The sequence below is a fragment of the Lasioglossum baleicum genome, chromosome 7 (genome assembly GCF_051020765.1).
Source record: "Lasioglossum baleicum chromosome 7, iyLasBale1, whole genome shotgun sequence".
NCBI lineage: Eukaryota > Metazoa > Arthropoda > Insecta > Hymenoptera > Halictidae > Lasioglossum > Lasioglossum baleicum.
In genome coordinates this window covers 1,283,553-1,300,994 of record NC_134935.1, presented here as the reverse complement: position 1 = coordinate 1,300,994, position 17,442 = coordinate 1,283,553, and the positions used below count along the sequence as shown (strand labels likewise).

Below are 17,442 nucleotides of genomic sequence, written 5' to 3'. Positions count from 1 at the left end.
TAAACCGACATTCATTTGTTTAACAGACATTCACTTGTTTAACAAATATACATTTGTTTAACGGACATTCACACACACACTCCCACACGCATTCCCGTCTCTATCCTACAATTTAAACATTTGTTTGCACAATAAATCAGTATTGGATTATTCGAGAGTTCTAACTCGAACTCATTTCGACTTCGGTTCTCGTAACCCAGGTAACTCGGCTTGGTCTTGGTTACAGAAGGCTTCTGTAACCCGGTTTGATCTCGGTTACTCGGGTTACGAGAACCGAACCAGGTTCGGTATAGGATTCGCATCTCTGTTTGTAACCCGGTTAAACGGGTTACTCGGGTTACATAAACCTTCCTCGGTTAACCGGGTTCGGGTTAGGGTTAGTTCCGCGGTTCGCATCCCTGGTTTCTGGTATGATATGTTGTTGTTACAATGTCAAAAAGTATACATATATTGTAGAGTCGAAGGGTTTTCTCAGGCGAAGATCGGAACGTAATTACAAGAAAGCTTTATTCGACTGTTCTGTTCAAAGTGTAACCGCTAACTAACTGTTCCAAACGGAATACAGATTTAACGAAGTCCTGGTTGTCCGCGGTTTTTATACGTTTGGCCTTAGAGCGCGAGTCGTCGTTGGCGACGAAACATAGAGCGACGACCGCGTGCCACAACAATGCTCGAGGAACGACACCTCGTCCTCGCGCAACAGACACACACACACGCACACACACAACTGCGCAAAGGTGTTTCGTTTACAGTTCGGCCTATTCTGACACTATGACCGCAGTGATGGTAGGTAAGGCGCTTTTTTCGCGCATGCGCGAGTTTTCTAACCTCAGACGGCCTCAGTCATGTACGAAAATCGGGTACCTTAGCCCCCTCGCTAATTTCGCAAAATATATTATGATTCGATTTTGAAAAATGAATGTATAACATGTGTACATGTATATATATATACATATAAAAATCTAATATATACATACGTACACAGAATATATAAAATATAAACATATAATATTTAATGTATGTATGTATAATATAATATACTTACTCTTTTTCTTAATTTTGGGAATAAGGGAGGGAAGGATACTAAAATAACTCTGAACAAAATATATAATAACAAAATTAAATATTTTATTTGGCAGAAGCAATTAAAGAATACCAGCATTTGCTGTTAAGATAAGGGAAACTGCCAAAACCTTATCAGTATTCACAAAAGAAAACTACATTTGATATTAAAATTTTATGCAAAAATAAAATAAACATTTTTAATAATAATAGGATTTTAAACTAATAACAAAAACATATTGTCTATATCTAAAACCATAAAAATAAAATAATTATTCCAAATATATGAAACCTGCAAATATAAAAATAAAATATATAATTATTGCACATAAAATATAATGAAAAGTAAAAATAAAATGAATAACCAAAAATAGATGTATGTATTACAGACTAGCAGATGTGCGTTTATCAGTATACATGTATAAATTTTGTGCATTATGCAGTTCGAGATGACGCGAATCAATTTCAAAATTTGTACAATTAATATCTTTTGATTGAAACATGGACCGAATTACACAAATTGAAGAAACCGTATCGTTAGATAATTGGTTTCTTTTTTATTTTTTACGTCGGTAACTATAGAGAATATTCTTTCGGCCTCGGCATTTGAGTGGGACAAAGAAAAAACTATTTCAACTAGTGATTCTAAATGTGGAAAACTTTTTGCCCCATCGAAGTTGGTTGATTGAAAAATTTTATTCCACATAACGTCAATTTTTAAACAAGCTAATTCTTTCTTCTGTTCGTCGTCGTAATAAGATGGCAAAATTCGCCATTCAAAAGCTAATTGTGTTAAATCTATATTTCCAATCCGTTTGGCAATACAAGTTAAGTCTCTAATTTTAAGTCTACCTTGGTCATATAACGCAATTGTAGGGTCTAAAAAAGCAAATTGTTGGAACAATGGATCATTTAAAGGTAGACGTGAAAGCATCTCTCGAACTGCAGTGGTATAAAAATTCATGCAACGAGACCGAATAACACATGCACATTCTACATCTAAAGTTTCTAAAAGGCATTCACATTCTGGACCAACATATATACTTTCTAAATCAATTAAACTGTCTTTATCATCAATATTTAAATTGGCAATATCTTTTAAAGCTTCAGGCTTGATAAAGTTTTGCCCTATTTGATGAACTAGCAGCCGGCTGTTCTCAAATAATCTATGAATTAAAATATTTTCCGATTGAAAAAGGGCATTGAATTTATTAAAAAAATTTAACGCATATGATAAAAATAATATGTAAGCTTTAATGCTGTCGTCATTTAAATATTCTAAAATTTTTTTGGCAGATTTTAATCTATCTTCGACCACAGCTAAAATGAAAATTTTTTAAAGGCATCCAATTTTCAATTAGTCTAACAACACATTCATGCATACAAAGCCACCTCGTGTTTGATAGTTTCAAGATTCTTTTGGGTGTTGTACCAAAATAATATTGAAATTCTTTTAAAACTGCGGATCTCTTTGCACTGCCCGAAACGTAAGTAGCAACTGCTCTAATGAGATATTGACATTCAGACGATAACTTGTCACACGCTTTATTAGATACAAGCGCGGAGGTGTGACATATGCAATTCAACACTATTAAATTTGGAATTTCAGTTTTTAAATGTGAAGCAAAAGAATTGTGACGTCCAATCATCACTGACGCATTATCGCACGCCATTCCAACTATGTTTGTAATAGGAATTTCGTTTTTTTCAAAAAAGCTTTTAAAAGATTGAAAAATTTTACTCTCGGTACAATCGGTGCCATCTAATGGTAATAAATCTAATAATTGAGTGGTTACTCTTTTATCAGATGGTGAAATGTATTTTACGAGAACGCACATTGATTTCATATCTGAAATGTCTCGTGCTCTCATCAATTAAAATAGAAAATCGAGTTGATTTTAAACATTCAATGAGTTTTTCTAATTCGCGTTTGGCTATTACATTTTTAACAATTTTGCTGCACTTTTTCCGAGCAAGTGAAAGATCCTGCGCAATTTTTGAATCTATGCAAATATCTTTCAAAACGGGAACTAAATGATCGATTGTGGTAAAAGCTACATTATGTTCTGCAAAAAAGGCAGACAATCTTATTTCACCGCGTTTTACTTTATCATTATGTGATAAATGAGATAAACTACTAGCATTATCATTCTCGGTGGCTTTGTCACTACACTCCCTCATCCTCATATTCCGTATATGCTTGTCCGTCTCTGAATGCCTAACTAAATCTTGTTTATGACATCTGACAGTCTGATTACATGCAACACAATATAATCTATCTTCTGCTAGAGAAGGAGCTACCCACAATTTAAATTCATTATCCTCCAGCCAAGAATTTAGGGAACGTCTACGCTGCCTTGAACGTGTACGCCTTGTAGCTCCTTCTCCAATATTTTCTGCCATTATTTAATTAAATATTAACAATAACTTATCTGAAATTCTCGCAGTTCGCTCTTCTTTCGCGCCTCGTGTTGTAACTCGTCCGCCGGTAGTATTACAGAAAAATAACTTGACTTCGCAATATGATTTCTCGACACAAAATTTAATAGCTCAGGGTCTGCCCGTAGGCTTTGAAATAGGCCCAAACGATACCTGAAAAAGACAAGCTATAATATTATGAAATAACAAATGTATTTTAACATTTAAATAATCAATGATAATTTTTATTTCTAGTAGAAAACAAATTTTTTTCCAAATTTTAAATATAGAATTTTGTACATGTTTAAGTACTGTTCAACTTTTATTTGAAACATTTTATTCTCAGATTCTTTTCTGCTTTTCGATATACTAAACTATTTCCGCTGCTAATTGCTGTTTCAAAATTTCGAAAGTTTGATGTTCGTTCGGACCAAATTGAAATTCCGCGTTCGTTTTTATTGTATCATGAAGAGGTTTCGCTAAAATCGAGAAATTTTTAATAAACCGACGGAAGTAACTGGCCAGGCAAACAAACCGATGTAATTCTTTGGTATTTTTCGGAATTTTTCTTTGCTAGGCCGTATTCCGGTCTCGTCTACCAAATAACCCGAATAGTTCACATGCGTGTACAAAAAGGAGCACTTATCCCAACGAAACTCTAATTGATATTGAGCAGCTAAACTGAAAATACTACTCAGAATATTTAAGTGATCGTCTATTGTGGTTGTTGCGACCAATATGTCGTCAAAATACAATAATATTTTATGATCGTTTAATAAATTACGGAAAACGTTAGATAAATAACGTTGGAATACACGTGGTGCATTTGTTAAGCCAAAAGGCATTTTCAGATATTCATATTGGCCAAGTGGCGTTACGAAGGAAATGTACTTCACTGATTAGCCATTTTAACATGGTGAAAGCCATTACGTAAATCGAGTTTAGAAAAATATCTTTAACCTTTCAATTGGTCCAAATGATCATCAATGTGCGGAGTTGGGTAATTATCTCGAATTGTTCTCGAATTGTCTACGCATAACCTCACATCGACTCTTTTCTTCCGTACTAACACTATTGGACTCGCGTACGGAGAGTTACTCGGTTGAATAATCTTGTCTCCAAGCAAAGTATCTAAAAGATCCTTCAATTTTTCTTTATCAGCAAAGGAGAGTCTCCTGCGACGAAAGCGAATAGGTTGCGTATTTTTTAACTCGGTCGCCATCTCGAAACCGGTAGAAGTAATACTGTTATTATCGCAAGAGTTTAATGCTTCGAAAAATAAATTTTTAACAGCATCGGTTAAGCCCGACATTTCGGGGTTTATATCTAAAGTTTTTATTGGGTCGGTTGACTTATCGACGTATTGAATCTGTAAAATTTGTTTTTCGAAATCGTCGACTTGCTCTATTCGAAATTGCTGTCCTAAAGTTATTTTTAACGAAGGATTTAATATATAATCTCGTCCTAAAATAACGGCGTAATACATCGTAGTATCCGGAACGATTAAAAATTTCATAAAAATATCGACATTATTTATACAAACAGTTGTTTCAAAAATACCTTCAATGTTCAAAGGTGAACCGTTGATCCCGCTAAACGAATCTGTTTGTTGGTAAGGTGACCGAAACGCTACGGGTATAAAATTAGACTTAATCAAACTGACGGGGGAACCTGAATCGATCATAGCAGATAGAGAATAATCACAAATATTACCATCGTTACTATGCAGCGAAAATTTCAATGGTACCATATATCCAGTCTGTGTCGACGTTGGTTGTACCAGACTGACAGTCGTCGGCCTCGATGATTCCTGCCGTGACGCTCTGGGTAACGAATTGTTGCTCTCTTGCTGATTTTGTGGGCAGCTATCGACTTTGTGCGACCGGCTTCCACACTTGTAACACGATCCCCAATCACGTTTTGGCTGGCGGCAATCACGTTGTAGGTGACCACTGGTATTGCAATTGAAACACTTGGGTTCTTCACGACGAATTCCTTGAGATGTTGTTCCTGCCCTCTTTGTTAGCACAGGCCGCTTCACCTCTATCCCCTCGTGAATGAATTTTGGATCCTCCAATGTCAGTTTCGAAAACGCTTTCAGCATCTGGTCTGTTGTTTTAAAGCATTGCATTCTTGCTTGGTTCCTTAATTCAGTGTCGGATACACCGTCGATAACAACATCAATTAATTCTTCCTGGTCGATACTGACTTCTTCGGCTAGCGTCAGTTTACCGTGAAAATAATCGGTGAAAAATTCATTTTTCTTCCAAATGCGCGCCTCCAATTTTCTTCTTAACGATAGTTTGTTCGGACGGTGATCGAACAGTGATTGTAATTTTTCGAAAAATTCCCGATACGGATAACGATACGTTAGTTGATCGTGCTCGAAACCAATTTAACGCCTTCCCTCTTAAACGTTGGTGGATCAACAGACGCGTCGAGTTTTCGACCAACTCGTACGTTTGCTTCAACAATTCCACTTGCCGCTTCCAATTGCCAAAATTGTCGCCATCACCCGAAAACTCGTTTAGCATTTCGGCTATGTAGCGTATATTCACTGATCGTCCAGAAGAATTACCGACTTCGTGTCGCGAAGGTTGCATCAAATCGCGTTCCCATCGCATAATTTGTACTTCGCGTTCCAAAAGTTCTTTTTCCCGTCGAAGGAGTTCGAATTCGCTAGCACTAACGGTGCCTTGAGCCGTTGTTCCTGCTCTCTCACTTAACGAAGATGTGTTTTCACTCACATCGCCTAGTCCCGCTAAACCGTCGTCCTCGTATCCCTGACGTTCTTCTATGTATTCTTGCGGATGATCGTCACAATCTGGAATTTAAGTTTGCAGTCGTCTGAGCAGATCGTGCTTCGAACCTCCGCTTGCCACATTTATCGAACGTAACAATATTCTTAATTCCGGAACAGTAAAATCACTGACGGATTCTTTCGAGATTGGTTGTGTAACGAACCGACTTCGCTATGCCCTGTAGCTCAAGAGTTACCAGGGTTCGTTAGGATGGAGGTAATGAAGGTTGTGCGAAGTCTGGTAGAAACTCAGGTTTATTCAATAATAATTCCTGGTGCCTGGACGAGTTTCTGGCGGCGGCGATCTCTGTCGCGACAGCGGTAGCTGACGCGACGACGGCGACGGCGGAGGTTCGCGGTCCGGCGAGAACGCGGCGGAGAAACGGCCGGCGAACAGTCAGCCTGGTCGGTCAAGGCTCGGTCGGCGCACTTACAACTAACACTACACTGATTTACTCGGCGCACTTATAACTGGCACTATCCTACGTACAAACTACGGACGCGGGTTAAAAGACGGGCCGGGTGCGGTCCGGACAAGCGAGACCATGCTTCGCGGACACGGTGCGTTGGCGATTCCGGACTATGCTACCGCGGCTGGATTCTGGACGCGGGTAAATCGGCGATCTCGTCGTCCAGCGGTATCTGGCACGACGAGCCGGTCTGGTACGGTGCACGAATATTCTCGCGACTTGCGGGAACGTCTTTCCGGAGACGGTTCAACGGACACGCGGATACTTCGCGGATTCCGGTACGTCGCGGTTTCGACGGGGAGCGTCTCCTGGAGCGGTTGTCTCAACCTGCGGACTAGACGGCCTCGTCGTCCAGCAGGAACGTCTGTATGCTCGAACGGAAGCACCCGATCGAAGAGTACCGAAGCGCTCGCGTCCTGGACGCACCCAGGAGTATTCGAGCTCGTTCACTGACTGGCGAGGATGAGAATGTCTCCAGGTGAACTCCGGTGAAAATTCGTCTCGTTCTGCCTTATATAGACAGAAGACGAAAGCACGGACCACGAAGAGTGCCGCTCGCGTCGCGGCTGATTCTTCGCGGTGATTGGTGCGGGCCAGTTTCGGCAAAGTCTACAAACATGACTGCCGTTCGATCGCTCTTACTCTTAGGCCTAGACGCGGCTCGCGACGAGACGTTGTCTCGTCGCAGTTGTCTTGGCATTTCAACAAAATGTTCTTAATACACAAAATAAGACAAAGTCAAACGTCAAAGGTGAAACACGCGAGAGCACTGTTTCTTCAAATAAAATCACTAAACTGATCAAAATTTAACAAAAGATATTCTGTGTTCTAAACAGTCCAAAATATCCTGAGACTGATTCTTGAAAACTTCCACTACTGACGAAATCAACACAAAACGGATAGCCCAAAGTTTTCCAAAAGTTCAGTAATTCCACTTCTGATACTGTAGAGTGGTAGAGTGGAAGGGTTTTCGCAGGCGAAGATCGGAACGTAATTACAAGAAAGCTTTATTCGACTGTTCTGTTCAAAGTGTAACCGCTAACTGACTGTTTCACGAAGGCCTGGTTGTCCGCGGTTTTTATATGCTTGGCCTTAGAGCGCGAGTCGTCGTTGGCGACGAAACATAGAGCGACGACCGCGTGCCACAACAATGCTCGAGGAACGACACCTCGTCCTCGCACACGCACACGCACACACAACTGCGCAAAGGTGTTTGTTTTACAATATTATCTAGAGGTAAAATTAAATTGCCCTCCTTGTTTTCATCAGCTGTGTCTTGACTCACTATTTTAACTCTAAAATCAATTAAATTTTCCACACTCCTGATGGTAGGTTTCGTTCTTAAACTATGATCTAAAGCAGGCGTGGGCAATTTTGCCTCAATTGAGGCAAAACTGTCCCCACCGTAGCGCCCACTGTCCCCCACCAGCATCCGTCGTTACCAGTCGTTACTATGTAGGAAGGACGCGTTTCGCATGTCACAAGCAGTGCGCAGGCCTCGCGCATCGGAGCCACGAGGAGCGCCACCGAAAGGAAGCTTGGTTGGGGAAGCAGGCGTTTGAGGGGCTCCACTCGTGCCCACGCCTGATCTAAAGGTATAAAATCACGTATCATACATATAAAAAAATTGATTGAAAGCAAATAAATTATCAACGCGCGCACCAATTCCCCTCCCGCCACCTCTAAGCTGCCGAGTAGTTATTCTCGTACGATAGTTTTGCGCTTTTTAGCCATATTGCCACCGCCATTGCCGCTCTCCCCGGTAACCGAGGTCAACCAAAATTTTCATTTGAACTAGATATAGTGTCAACTAACTCTCATGTAAAAAGCAACTTTCTACCTAGCCTGAAACCTGAGATAAAAATACCCCAATTCTTGGAATATATGTAGGAGGATCATGTTAATTCTAACTCACTTCCAGACAAGCTAGAAACTTGAAATTTTGGAATCAGGTGTCTTTTACATCCAAACCAACAGGAAAAATCGAAAATCCCGAAAAAAATTTTTTTTTTCGAAACACCCGAAAAATTTTTTTTTCCTTTAAATCAAAATACCACCTACGTCATGTGGTTGGGCATACCCTATATGCTTTGGGTTAATGCTTTTCGAAAATTTCGTTATTTTTGCGATAGGACGCACCGTTCCCGAGATACAGCCATTTTTTATTTAAGACTAGCTCGGCTAACCATCCCCTCCACTTCCGTTACGCATTTTCGTGTCGCGAATTCCATGACGCGGATTAGGGTACGATCACAGTGGACCCGTTTTCGTCCTACATCAGACATCAGCCCACACAGACGAGCGTTCGGGAGGGATGTGCTGGTGTCTTTTCGTCCGTTTTCGTCCAGCAAGGTGCTCACAGTGAGCCAGAAACCGGACGAAATGGTCAAAATCACGGGGAGCCGAACCTTTTTCAGGTACTTCGAGGAGGGTAACAATGGACAAACCCCATGGGGCCTCGACGCTGGACGATGTAGGAAGAAGTTAAAATGATTTTGATTTTCGTCTGATGTAGGACGGAACAGCGTTCACTTCAAATAATTTTCATGTCGCCAATTTTGAAGTATCCGTATTTTTAAAAACGGGTCCATAAAGAGGACACTTGGGGCTACATTATCATTATTTTTATTTTTCCAATTTCCTGACGGTATGATAGCAATGCGCCTGTTTAAAAAACAATTGCAAAATAAACTATGAAAATAAATATTTTTTCAACTGAAATAATTTTTATTAAATACTCTTATGGTTTCAGTATGTGCACCCAAAACTAAAACTCTTGATCCAACGACTCAGTGTTTGCGTGGAAACTGCCTTGTGTGGAGTCTTCCAAGAGATAAACAAATTCTGTGTATCCTCTCGCAAAACCTTAGTTCTTTCTATATATGTCTCTATTGCTGAGGCTACACAAACCGAACGATCCTTTTCGTATATAGGAAATCTGAGAATCGGTTGTGTCCTCCTGGGGTTAGAAGTCTTTAATCTCGAGGGAATCATGATCTCCAACATGTTATTCTTCAACAGCACATTTCTGACGTCAATCTTTGTTAAAGTTTGTAACCTGTGTCCTGTGGTCAGAGCCATTAACGAGACCACCTTTAAAGAAAGTTGTTTTAAAGGTATCGTGTCATTCGGATACCATGTTGATACTAAATCTAGTACAATCTTTGGGTCCCATGTATAGTCATATTTCGGTTGTGATGGACGCAGATTAGAGACCCCCTTACAAAATCTTTTAATTCGATCATTTCGTCCGACATCTGGACCAATATTCAAAGCCACCGCTGATCTAGCCGTATTAATAGAACCATACGATCCTCCGTCTTCATATTCCCTTGTTAAAAAACCTAAGACGTCCTCTATTTTTGCCTTATACACGTCTATGTTTGTCAAATGACAAAATTGCCACCACTTCCTTAGTGCCACGTTATATTGGCGTAGCGAGGAATCACTAAGCGATGCCATTGCAATTGTAATTGTCTCCAGTGTCATTCAGCGTATAGGCTTCCCTGATAAGATCCCTGCTACCAGGGAAAGTTGGGATGCTAGCGGGTGAGGTTCTCTATTCGAAGAGGACAGTAAATTAATTTTAGGCTTGAATATAATTGGTTGTGACTCAAACATGGCCATAACTCTCGGATACCAAGCTTGGGAAGGCCAACTCGGTACCACAAGAATACCTCTACATCCCTCCACATTAATCTTCTTCAAAACTTTTGGAATAATCGCGAAAGGAGGAAAAGCATAAAAGAAATAGGAATTCCATACTATAGTAAAAGCGTCTATAGCTATAGATCCCGGATCCTTTTTCCATGATACATAAACAGGACATTTGAAATTTGTTCTGCTTGCAAACAAATCGATTTCGGGTTCTCCGAAGGTGTGACATATTGTTCTAAATGCTTCTGAATCTAATTCGTACTCCGTTTCGGGTTCTAGACGTTTTGATTCGAAATCTGCGATTACATTATCCTCTGACCGGATATAAGATGCAAAAATTCATATATTACGGTTTTCACACCATACCTAAATTTCTTTGGCGATTTCGCTCAACCTTTGGTATTGAATACCAACCATGCGATTTATATAAGCAATAGCCGTGGTATTATCTATTCTAAGCAAAATATCACAATCCGTTAAATCTTTTGCAAAACACTTAAGTCCGAAAAAGGCAGCTAATAGTTCTAAACTGTTAATATTGTTACGGGTCTACCGGCATACTAATGTTACGCGTCTGTCGGTATACCCGTTGTATAGAATTGTTGGAAGATTCAGGTTGGTTACAGCGTCGTTAGGAAAACGACGCTGGAATGAAGGAGAGTCGAAAGACAAACACGAGAGAGAGCGGACGTTGCAGACGTCAAAGGCGATAAAAGCGATTTAATCAGAGATAAGTTGTCTTCCTCCGAAAAGTAGCGTATTACGGTTATTGAAAATGTGTTCATTTATTTAGCGAAATAGAGATTTCGTTACAATATGTAATAGTTGATCCGTCTCCTTCCAAAATCCATGAATTCTTTCTCCGTTACTGTACGCCCCCCATCCTGTTCGGGACGCATCCGAAAAAATTTCTAATTGAAACGACGGTTTCCTGATAGAATTAAATGTTGTCATAACCTTTGTTTTCCACGAAGAAAGATTCTCCTGTACCCTTGTGGACATTTTTATCGACGTCTTCCAATTAAATTCGCTATCTCTAAGAGCAAAAAATTTTTCCAGTTCAAGATCTTTCATGTGAACCCAACCGTATTTAGTTGCCTGACAACATGATCCTAACGTTCCTATTAAGGAAGCGAATTCCTCTATTCTAACTTCTATCTTTTTCTCAAAACGGTCAATTAATTTAACTATATTTAATCTTTTATCGGTAGGGAGTTCAATTCTCATTTTTGTAGAATCAAGGATGAACCCTAAGAATTTACAACTCTGAGTTGGTACTAATTTACTTTTAACTACGTTCACAACAAAACCTAACTTTTCTAATAACCAACGTGTCTGAAGGACGTTATTCATGCATTCCGCGAATGAATTCCCTAAGAGAAATATGTCATCTATGTAAATTACCGATTCAAAACCCCGTGCTCTCAACCAAGCCATACTAGGCTTCATAATTTTTGTGAACACGTAAGGAGCTGTGTTCAGACCAAAAGGTAAACAGACATACTCAAACAACTGATCCTTAAATCTAAATCTTAATAATTTTCGAGAAGATTCTGCAATCGGTACAACGAGATATGCATCCTGTAAATCAATAGTAGCCATAAAACAATTCTTTTGCATTAAATCCCTAGCTGTTCGAATATCTTCTAGTTTGAAATGTACCGTCTTAATAAAATCATTTAAGTTTTTCAAATTTAGAATAAGACGACTAGAACCATTTGGTTTAGATATTAAAAAAATGTTTGAAATAAACTGTCCCTGTTCTTCCTGGCATTTACGAATTGCACCCTTTAAAAGAAGTCTGTTAATCTCCTCAATGATTTGAGTTACCTCGTGTTTTTACCATTTGGGTTCTTCTGGAGTCCATGTTTGAGTCACCTTACTTGAAACAGGTATTTCATAACCCTCAATCCACTTTAAAACTCTTCTGTCCTCAAAGAATTCCTGCCATATAAGAGAAAACTGCTTCAATCGTCCACCTATAGAGCTCACCGTTAGATTTTTCTGGTGCTGTTGCTCTGATCCCTGGTGAAGGTTGACCTGCGATAATTCAGGCTCTTGTGGTCCACATTCTGTGTGCGACCCTGAATGACCGGCTTCCGTTGAACACCCCCTCGAGCCATCTGGTAATAGTGTGAGGAACGAAGGGGGCCCTTCAAGTTTTTTTGCCCCTTCGATGGAGGCGTGTTCTTAACGATTGGCTTCAAATTTTTTGATGAACGTTCCATAACTTTTGCTGCGTTTAATCTCTCCTCCAGATCCTTGCCAAAAAGCCATTCATCCAGGTTGGACGATATCAATGTATCCTTCATTGCGTTATTTAATTTGCTTACAATGAGCAAACGTCTAGTTTGAGACTCATCTTGTTGTAAATCTACCAACAATCTGCTCACATCACTTAGGGTAGTGATTAGCGACAGTTTATTTGGTGTATTACCTCTCAGTAAATCACCTAGCATTGGCCCCAATGCTGCCAAACAAACAGATACTTTTTGTTGTTTTTCTACAATTTTCTTATCCCTTGAGATAAGTGGATCCAATAGAGTAGCCCTTATTTGTGGATTTAGTTTTGGGGGCTCCATTGTTATGCAATTCTCCGGTATAGGATACTTCCTCCTTAACTCCTTCTTTTCCTCTTCCGGAAGACCTTGCCTGAGAATATCTGCCCATCTAATGGCAATATCCTCTAGAATTGGAGATGCCATTGTCCTTGATGGATCCAAACGCTTTCCTATAGCCTCCAGTAATTCAGGAGCCAGCGATTGTTTCTCCGGACCATGTATCTGAGGTTCCTGAATGACCTCCGCAGGTCTAATCTCCTCCGCTGGCTGATCTTCTAACATTTCTGGTCCTTGTAAAGAACCAGAATCAGACTGTCTTGTTGGTAGTAAATTTCTCTACCTTCTCTACCTCTACCTATCGTAGGAAAAAGGAAATGCAACGGAGAACAAAATTAGACTATTGCAAATGCCCCTCATGACAGGTGTTCTTGACACCGTTTGTAAAATGCTGTCTATTACATTGTATAATACACTTCATTTATGGGGAAACCAAACAAAAGAGAAATTTGATATCTTTCTCTTTTTATTAGGAAACTTGTTCCTAAGTCTAGAACCAAATAACTTGTATTTGATTAAGACCAAATTTTTATAAAATGCAAATGCCCTTTTGTGGCACGTGTACTTGACACCCCTTTCATTGAGACCACAATTATACATTTTTCATTAGAGAACATTACTAATGTTCTTGGAACTTGTCCATGAATTTATCTCAATTAACTTGTAATTGAATAAAATTTTCCATAATACGAAACGAATGCTTAGAAAGGAAAAGACAGAAAAGAAAAAAAAAATTAAATAAAAAGAGGTTAACTTACGGCGTCTCTTCAGACGCTTTATTTTCTTTCTCTGTTTTCTTATTTCCTTCTCCATTCGCCTAAGCCTCTTAGATATTTTATTCTCTGCATCTTCCATTACTAATAATATTAAGCAAAGCACAAATAATATTCCGCAAAGAAAAGAAAACACGTATGTGACCTTTGGCACAAAATAAAAGAATGATGGATTGGAACATAGACCCATGGACCAGGGTTTCCTTTCTTTTTTTTTCCATTTGTAAACACTGTGGCGACACTGGCGTGAAGTAGAGGTACTACGAGTTGATCAAAGGAGGAGGCGCGTAATACAATTGTATGTAGATTAACGTTCACGGAAGTATGGATACTCGAGAATAATTAAAAACTAAAACAATTATATAAGATACTGCGATTTTTAGATCAATCGTAAGCAGAATTATTATCTTTAATTGTTGTTTATTTTAATTATCATTTCATTGATCGTCTGATTTTTGAAAAAAACTGAAACACGCCACATCCGGATAGTGTTTTCATTTTCTTAGTTTTAAAAATGTTACGCTTAATAAATATGGATTCAAGAAAATCGTTTATCTCGCTGTTTTCAAAACGATAGTAACCTTATTTATCGGAAAATTAAAAATGTCGCAAACTGAGTTAAGTAAAGTACAACTCGTGTTGTCCGAGAAAGTGTCGACTTCCAGCTCAATAGTAATGACCTCTGTCATAAACCTCTCCATAGAGAACAACCCCGGGAACGGCCAGCAAATGCTGGTACAATAAACTCCGAGTTTCCATAACGAGGGCCGTCCTGTCGGTCGATGCAGGACGAAACTAGAAGGGTCTCGCAGACGGGCCTACCTGGGCCTACCCACGCATTTGAAATGTTTGCCAGACGGCTCTGACGTCACCAAGTCTGTCTGATGTAGGACCCACTGTGATCGTACCCTAAGGCTTACACCCTGCGAAAAGAAGTTTCACTTCAAAAATTCCTTACAACATTTAAGTAATTAAGTGATTCAGCGAGAATTCTAACTTTGCCATTTGAAGAGGTAGCAAGTTCAAACTCGACATTTCATTTCAAGGCTGTCTGGATTACGCTAATCAACGGACACCTTACAAATAAATCTTGTGTGTAACAATATTGCAATATACTGTGCGTGTCTTAAGTCAGACGCATCATCATGCTATTTTCTGCAGATTAACTTCCGTCTATGAATCCTCCGAATATAGCTGGCCATTTCTTACAAAAATAACATGATATCCAATCCAAAACACTTCGTGTAAAGGTTGACCACGTTCCCCGGCCCATCCACTTCAGTGATATGAAGGATGGACCAAGTTCCTCTCGTCTATCAAAGTTGTGATATGATGGATGGACCAAGTTCCTCTCGCCTATCAAAGTTGTGATCTTAACTTCTTACAAACTCCCCTAGCTTTATTTATTATGTTCGCAGTTGCATCATCCCTCAAAACATCCGATACAGCTAACTGCAGTGTATGAGCTGCGCAACGCACAGATCGAATTTGGTACTGTTTGTCAGCGTTCCCATTTGCATCGTTTACAGCGACTTCGTTACCTAATAACGAAAATTCAATTTTTTCGTTACAGTCGTTAATATTTGTTGTACATTCATCGTCTGTATCACTATCGGCCTCGTTGTTAGTCGGATGTTGTGTATATTCTAGCTCTAGCTGATCTTTTCCTACAAGATCAACAAAAACCATGTTCGATACGTTATCGGTCGTGATCGAATAAATGTTTCTCACGGATATTCCGTATATTAAAAGGATGTCTTTTAACAGTTCCTTAATATGTTGTCACGCCGTTCACCGGTTCTCGACAGAATCGGTGACCGGACTCGTGAAATTATGGCCTGACGGCCGGGCCACGCTCGGTCGCGCGAAACGTGGTCCTCCCGGGACAAACAATCACTCGCGTATTCGAAATCGTTCTCCCTCGAGAGTTCGAAATGGAACCTACGGGCGCCAGGCACGTAAACATGCCACACGAAAGCAATCGGGATTCAAGCCCGAGGGATCAATTTTCCGAACACACGAGGATTGCGCGAACTGGGATAGCGATAGAAGGGTCCAGGATTTCACGTGGGAGGTAGGACGGGGCATTCCCCGCGACGGGAACGTTTCTCACAGGGAAAAAATGAACCGAGACGTTTACGGCAGACAAAGATCGTTTATTATCTCGGAAACTAGCGTTGACAGGCCACCGGCGAGAGCCGGTGGCAAACAAGATGGCTGCCGGCGCGATCTCGATAGATTTCGACAGTTGTTCGGTCGATCGCGCGTAATATTCCCGGTTCGCGTCGGACTCGGCGGTCACAGGATTCCGCGTGAATAATACAAGCCTGGAAAGGCACGATTTCCGCCGAGTCCCGATAGAATACGCGTCGCAATGCGAAGAGACTAGGCGAGGACGGCAAACACGTGGCGAGATCGAAGCGGGCGCGTCGCGTCGTCCCACCGTGGAACTTCCGAGGATCGTGAATCTAAAGGCCGTAACCGAAAGTCGTACGTCCCGCAAAACCACCGGGGATCGCTACGATACACTGCTTCGGCGCCCGGCTCGAGAACGCTCGTCTCGGACCCCGGCTACGCCGAAGCACTTAGCCCGCGCAAACAGGTTAAAGAACCTTCCAAACGACGTCCCGAGCCAACACGAGCAATCACAGAACTTTATTCGCAGTATTATGACCGGCACTTACCAAACGGCGCGATTTCAGCCCGATAAATGGCGGTCGTGGCACAATACTTCTTGACGGCACGCGGTTACAAAGTACGTGTTGCTATTACGTGGTCCTGAGTCCTAGTGACCCACTTCGTGTCGGCTCGGAACGCGGAAACGGGGCGTCCCCCACTACTTCCTCATCTATCCTCGCTGCTACGACGGCCGAGCCTATCGCGTGGCTCCTCGCTACCCGGGCCTCCGACAATTGTTCATTTTCTCGGGGCCGCGTCCGGTAACGCTGCGGGGGCGTTGGGATGGATCCGAGCTATTCCAGGTGAGCTCTCGTGGCTTTTCCCGGGTGAGAGTCGGCAAGGTTGGGCAGATGAACGTCCCTACGAAGTCATTTCCTCGTCGGCATCTCCGGGTTGGTGAATCCGAGCTCGGTCCAATCCCCGTTGTCTTCCTCGTTCGCGCCGTGGCGTGATAGGTCGGCCGGGCGTCTTCCCGTAATGGCTCTCGCCAATTAGCAGCTGCGGATAGGTGTCGGCTCCCCTTGCAAGGGAGCAGGTCCTGAAACTCCGTGTCGCGCCCAGCGGCGCGACATTCAAATGCGATAAATTTTCCGCCGCTGGAGGCCGGTTGTCTCCAGGGAGATCAATCGCTACGCTCGCTTCGATTCGTATCGGCTCGCGAGTGACCCGGTCTCGGTTAAAAGGGCTCGGATAGACGTCAGCAACGCTGCCACATCACAATGTACAGCAGTGTGTCTACCATACACTTCCTTCACTGCCAGCGTATACAGAACTAATTTTCCTTCTTCCACGTGTTGAACATTGATACCTATGAAAGATGCCCAGGTATTACCCTAGTAGCATTTACGGTTGGTGTTTCGTTGGGCCTACGTTGGCGGTATGCGTTGGGCAACCGTTAGAGATGTCGCTCTTTTTTGCAGTTGGGCCAACAGTCAGGGCCAACGTTCAGCCAACGCTGCGCCAAC

At 41.2% G+C, this 17,442-nt stretch overlaps 3 protein-coding genes across 13 annotated transcripts in view; 1 reads left to right on the top strand and 2 right to left on the bottom strand.

The window, feature by feature from the left end:
* The window catches only part of LOC143210726 (Y+L amino acid transporter 2-like), a 694,702-nt gene that overhangs the window by 138,458 nt on the left and 538,802 nt on the right, over nt 1–17,442 (top strand). The window lies entirely within an intron of this gene.
* LOC143210389 (uncharacterized) lies at nt 1,080–7,383 on the bottom strand. Its single transcript, XM_076427199.1, has 2 exons — nt 5,228–7,383; nt 1,080–3,654 (listed from the first exon to the last, which is right to left on the bottom strand). The coding sequence occupies exons 1-2, from the start codon at nt 5,609–5,611 to the stop codon at nt 3,613–3,615; spliced, it is 426 nt and encodes a 141-aa protein (XP_076283314.1). The 5' UTR covers nt 5,612–7,383; the 3' UTR covers nt 1,080–3,612.
* LOC143210388 (uncharacterized) lies at nt 11,295–13,392 on the bottom strand. Its single transcript, XM_076427198.1, has one exon. The coding sequence runs from the start codon at nt 13,248–13,250 to the stop codon at nt 12,402–12,404; it is 849 nt and encodes a 282-aa protein (XP_076283313.1). The 5' UTR covers nt 13,251–13,392; the 3' UTR covers nt 11,295–12,401.

Bases quoted from the DNA above. Each gene is read 5' to 3' on its own strand.
- LOC143210389 (XM_076427199.1), bottom strand. From the start codon at position 5,611: ATGCAATGCTTTAAAACAACAGACCAGATGCTGAAAGCGTTTTCGAAA. The intron at 3,655-5,227 runs GTACCATTGAAA...TGTCTTTTTCAG, and splicing joins CGACACAGACTGGATATATG to GTATCGTTTGGGCCTATTTC.
- LOC143210388 (XM_076427198.1), bottom strand. From the start codon at position 13,250: ATGTTAGAAGATCAGCCAGCGGAGGAGATTAGACCTGCGGAGGTCATT.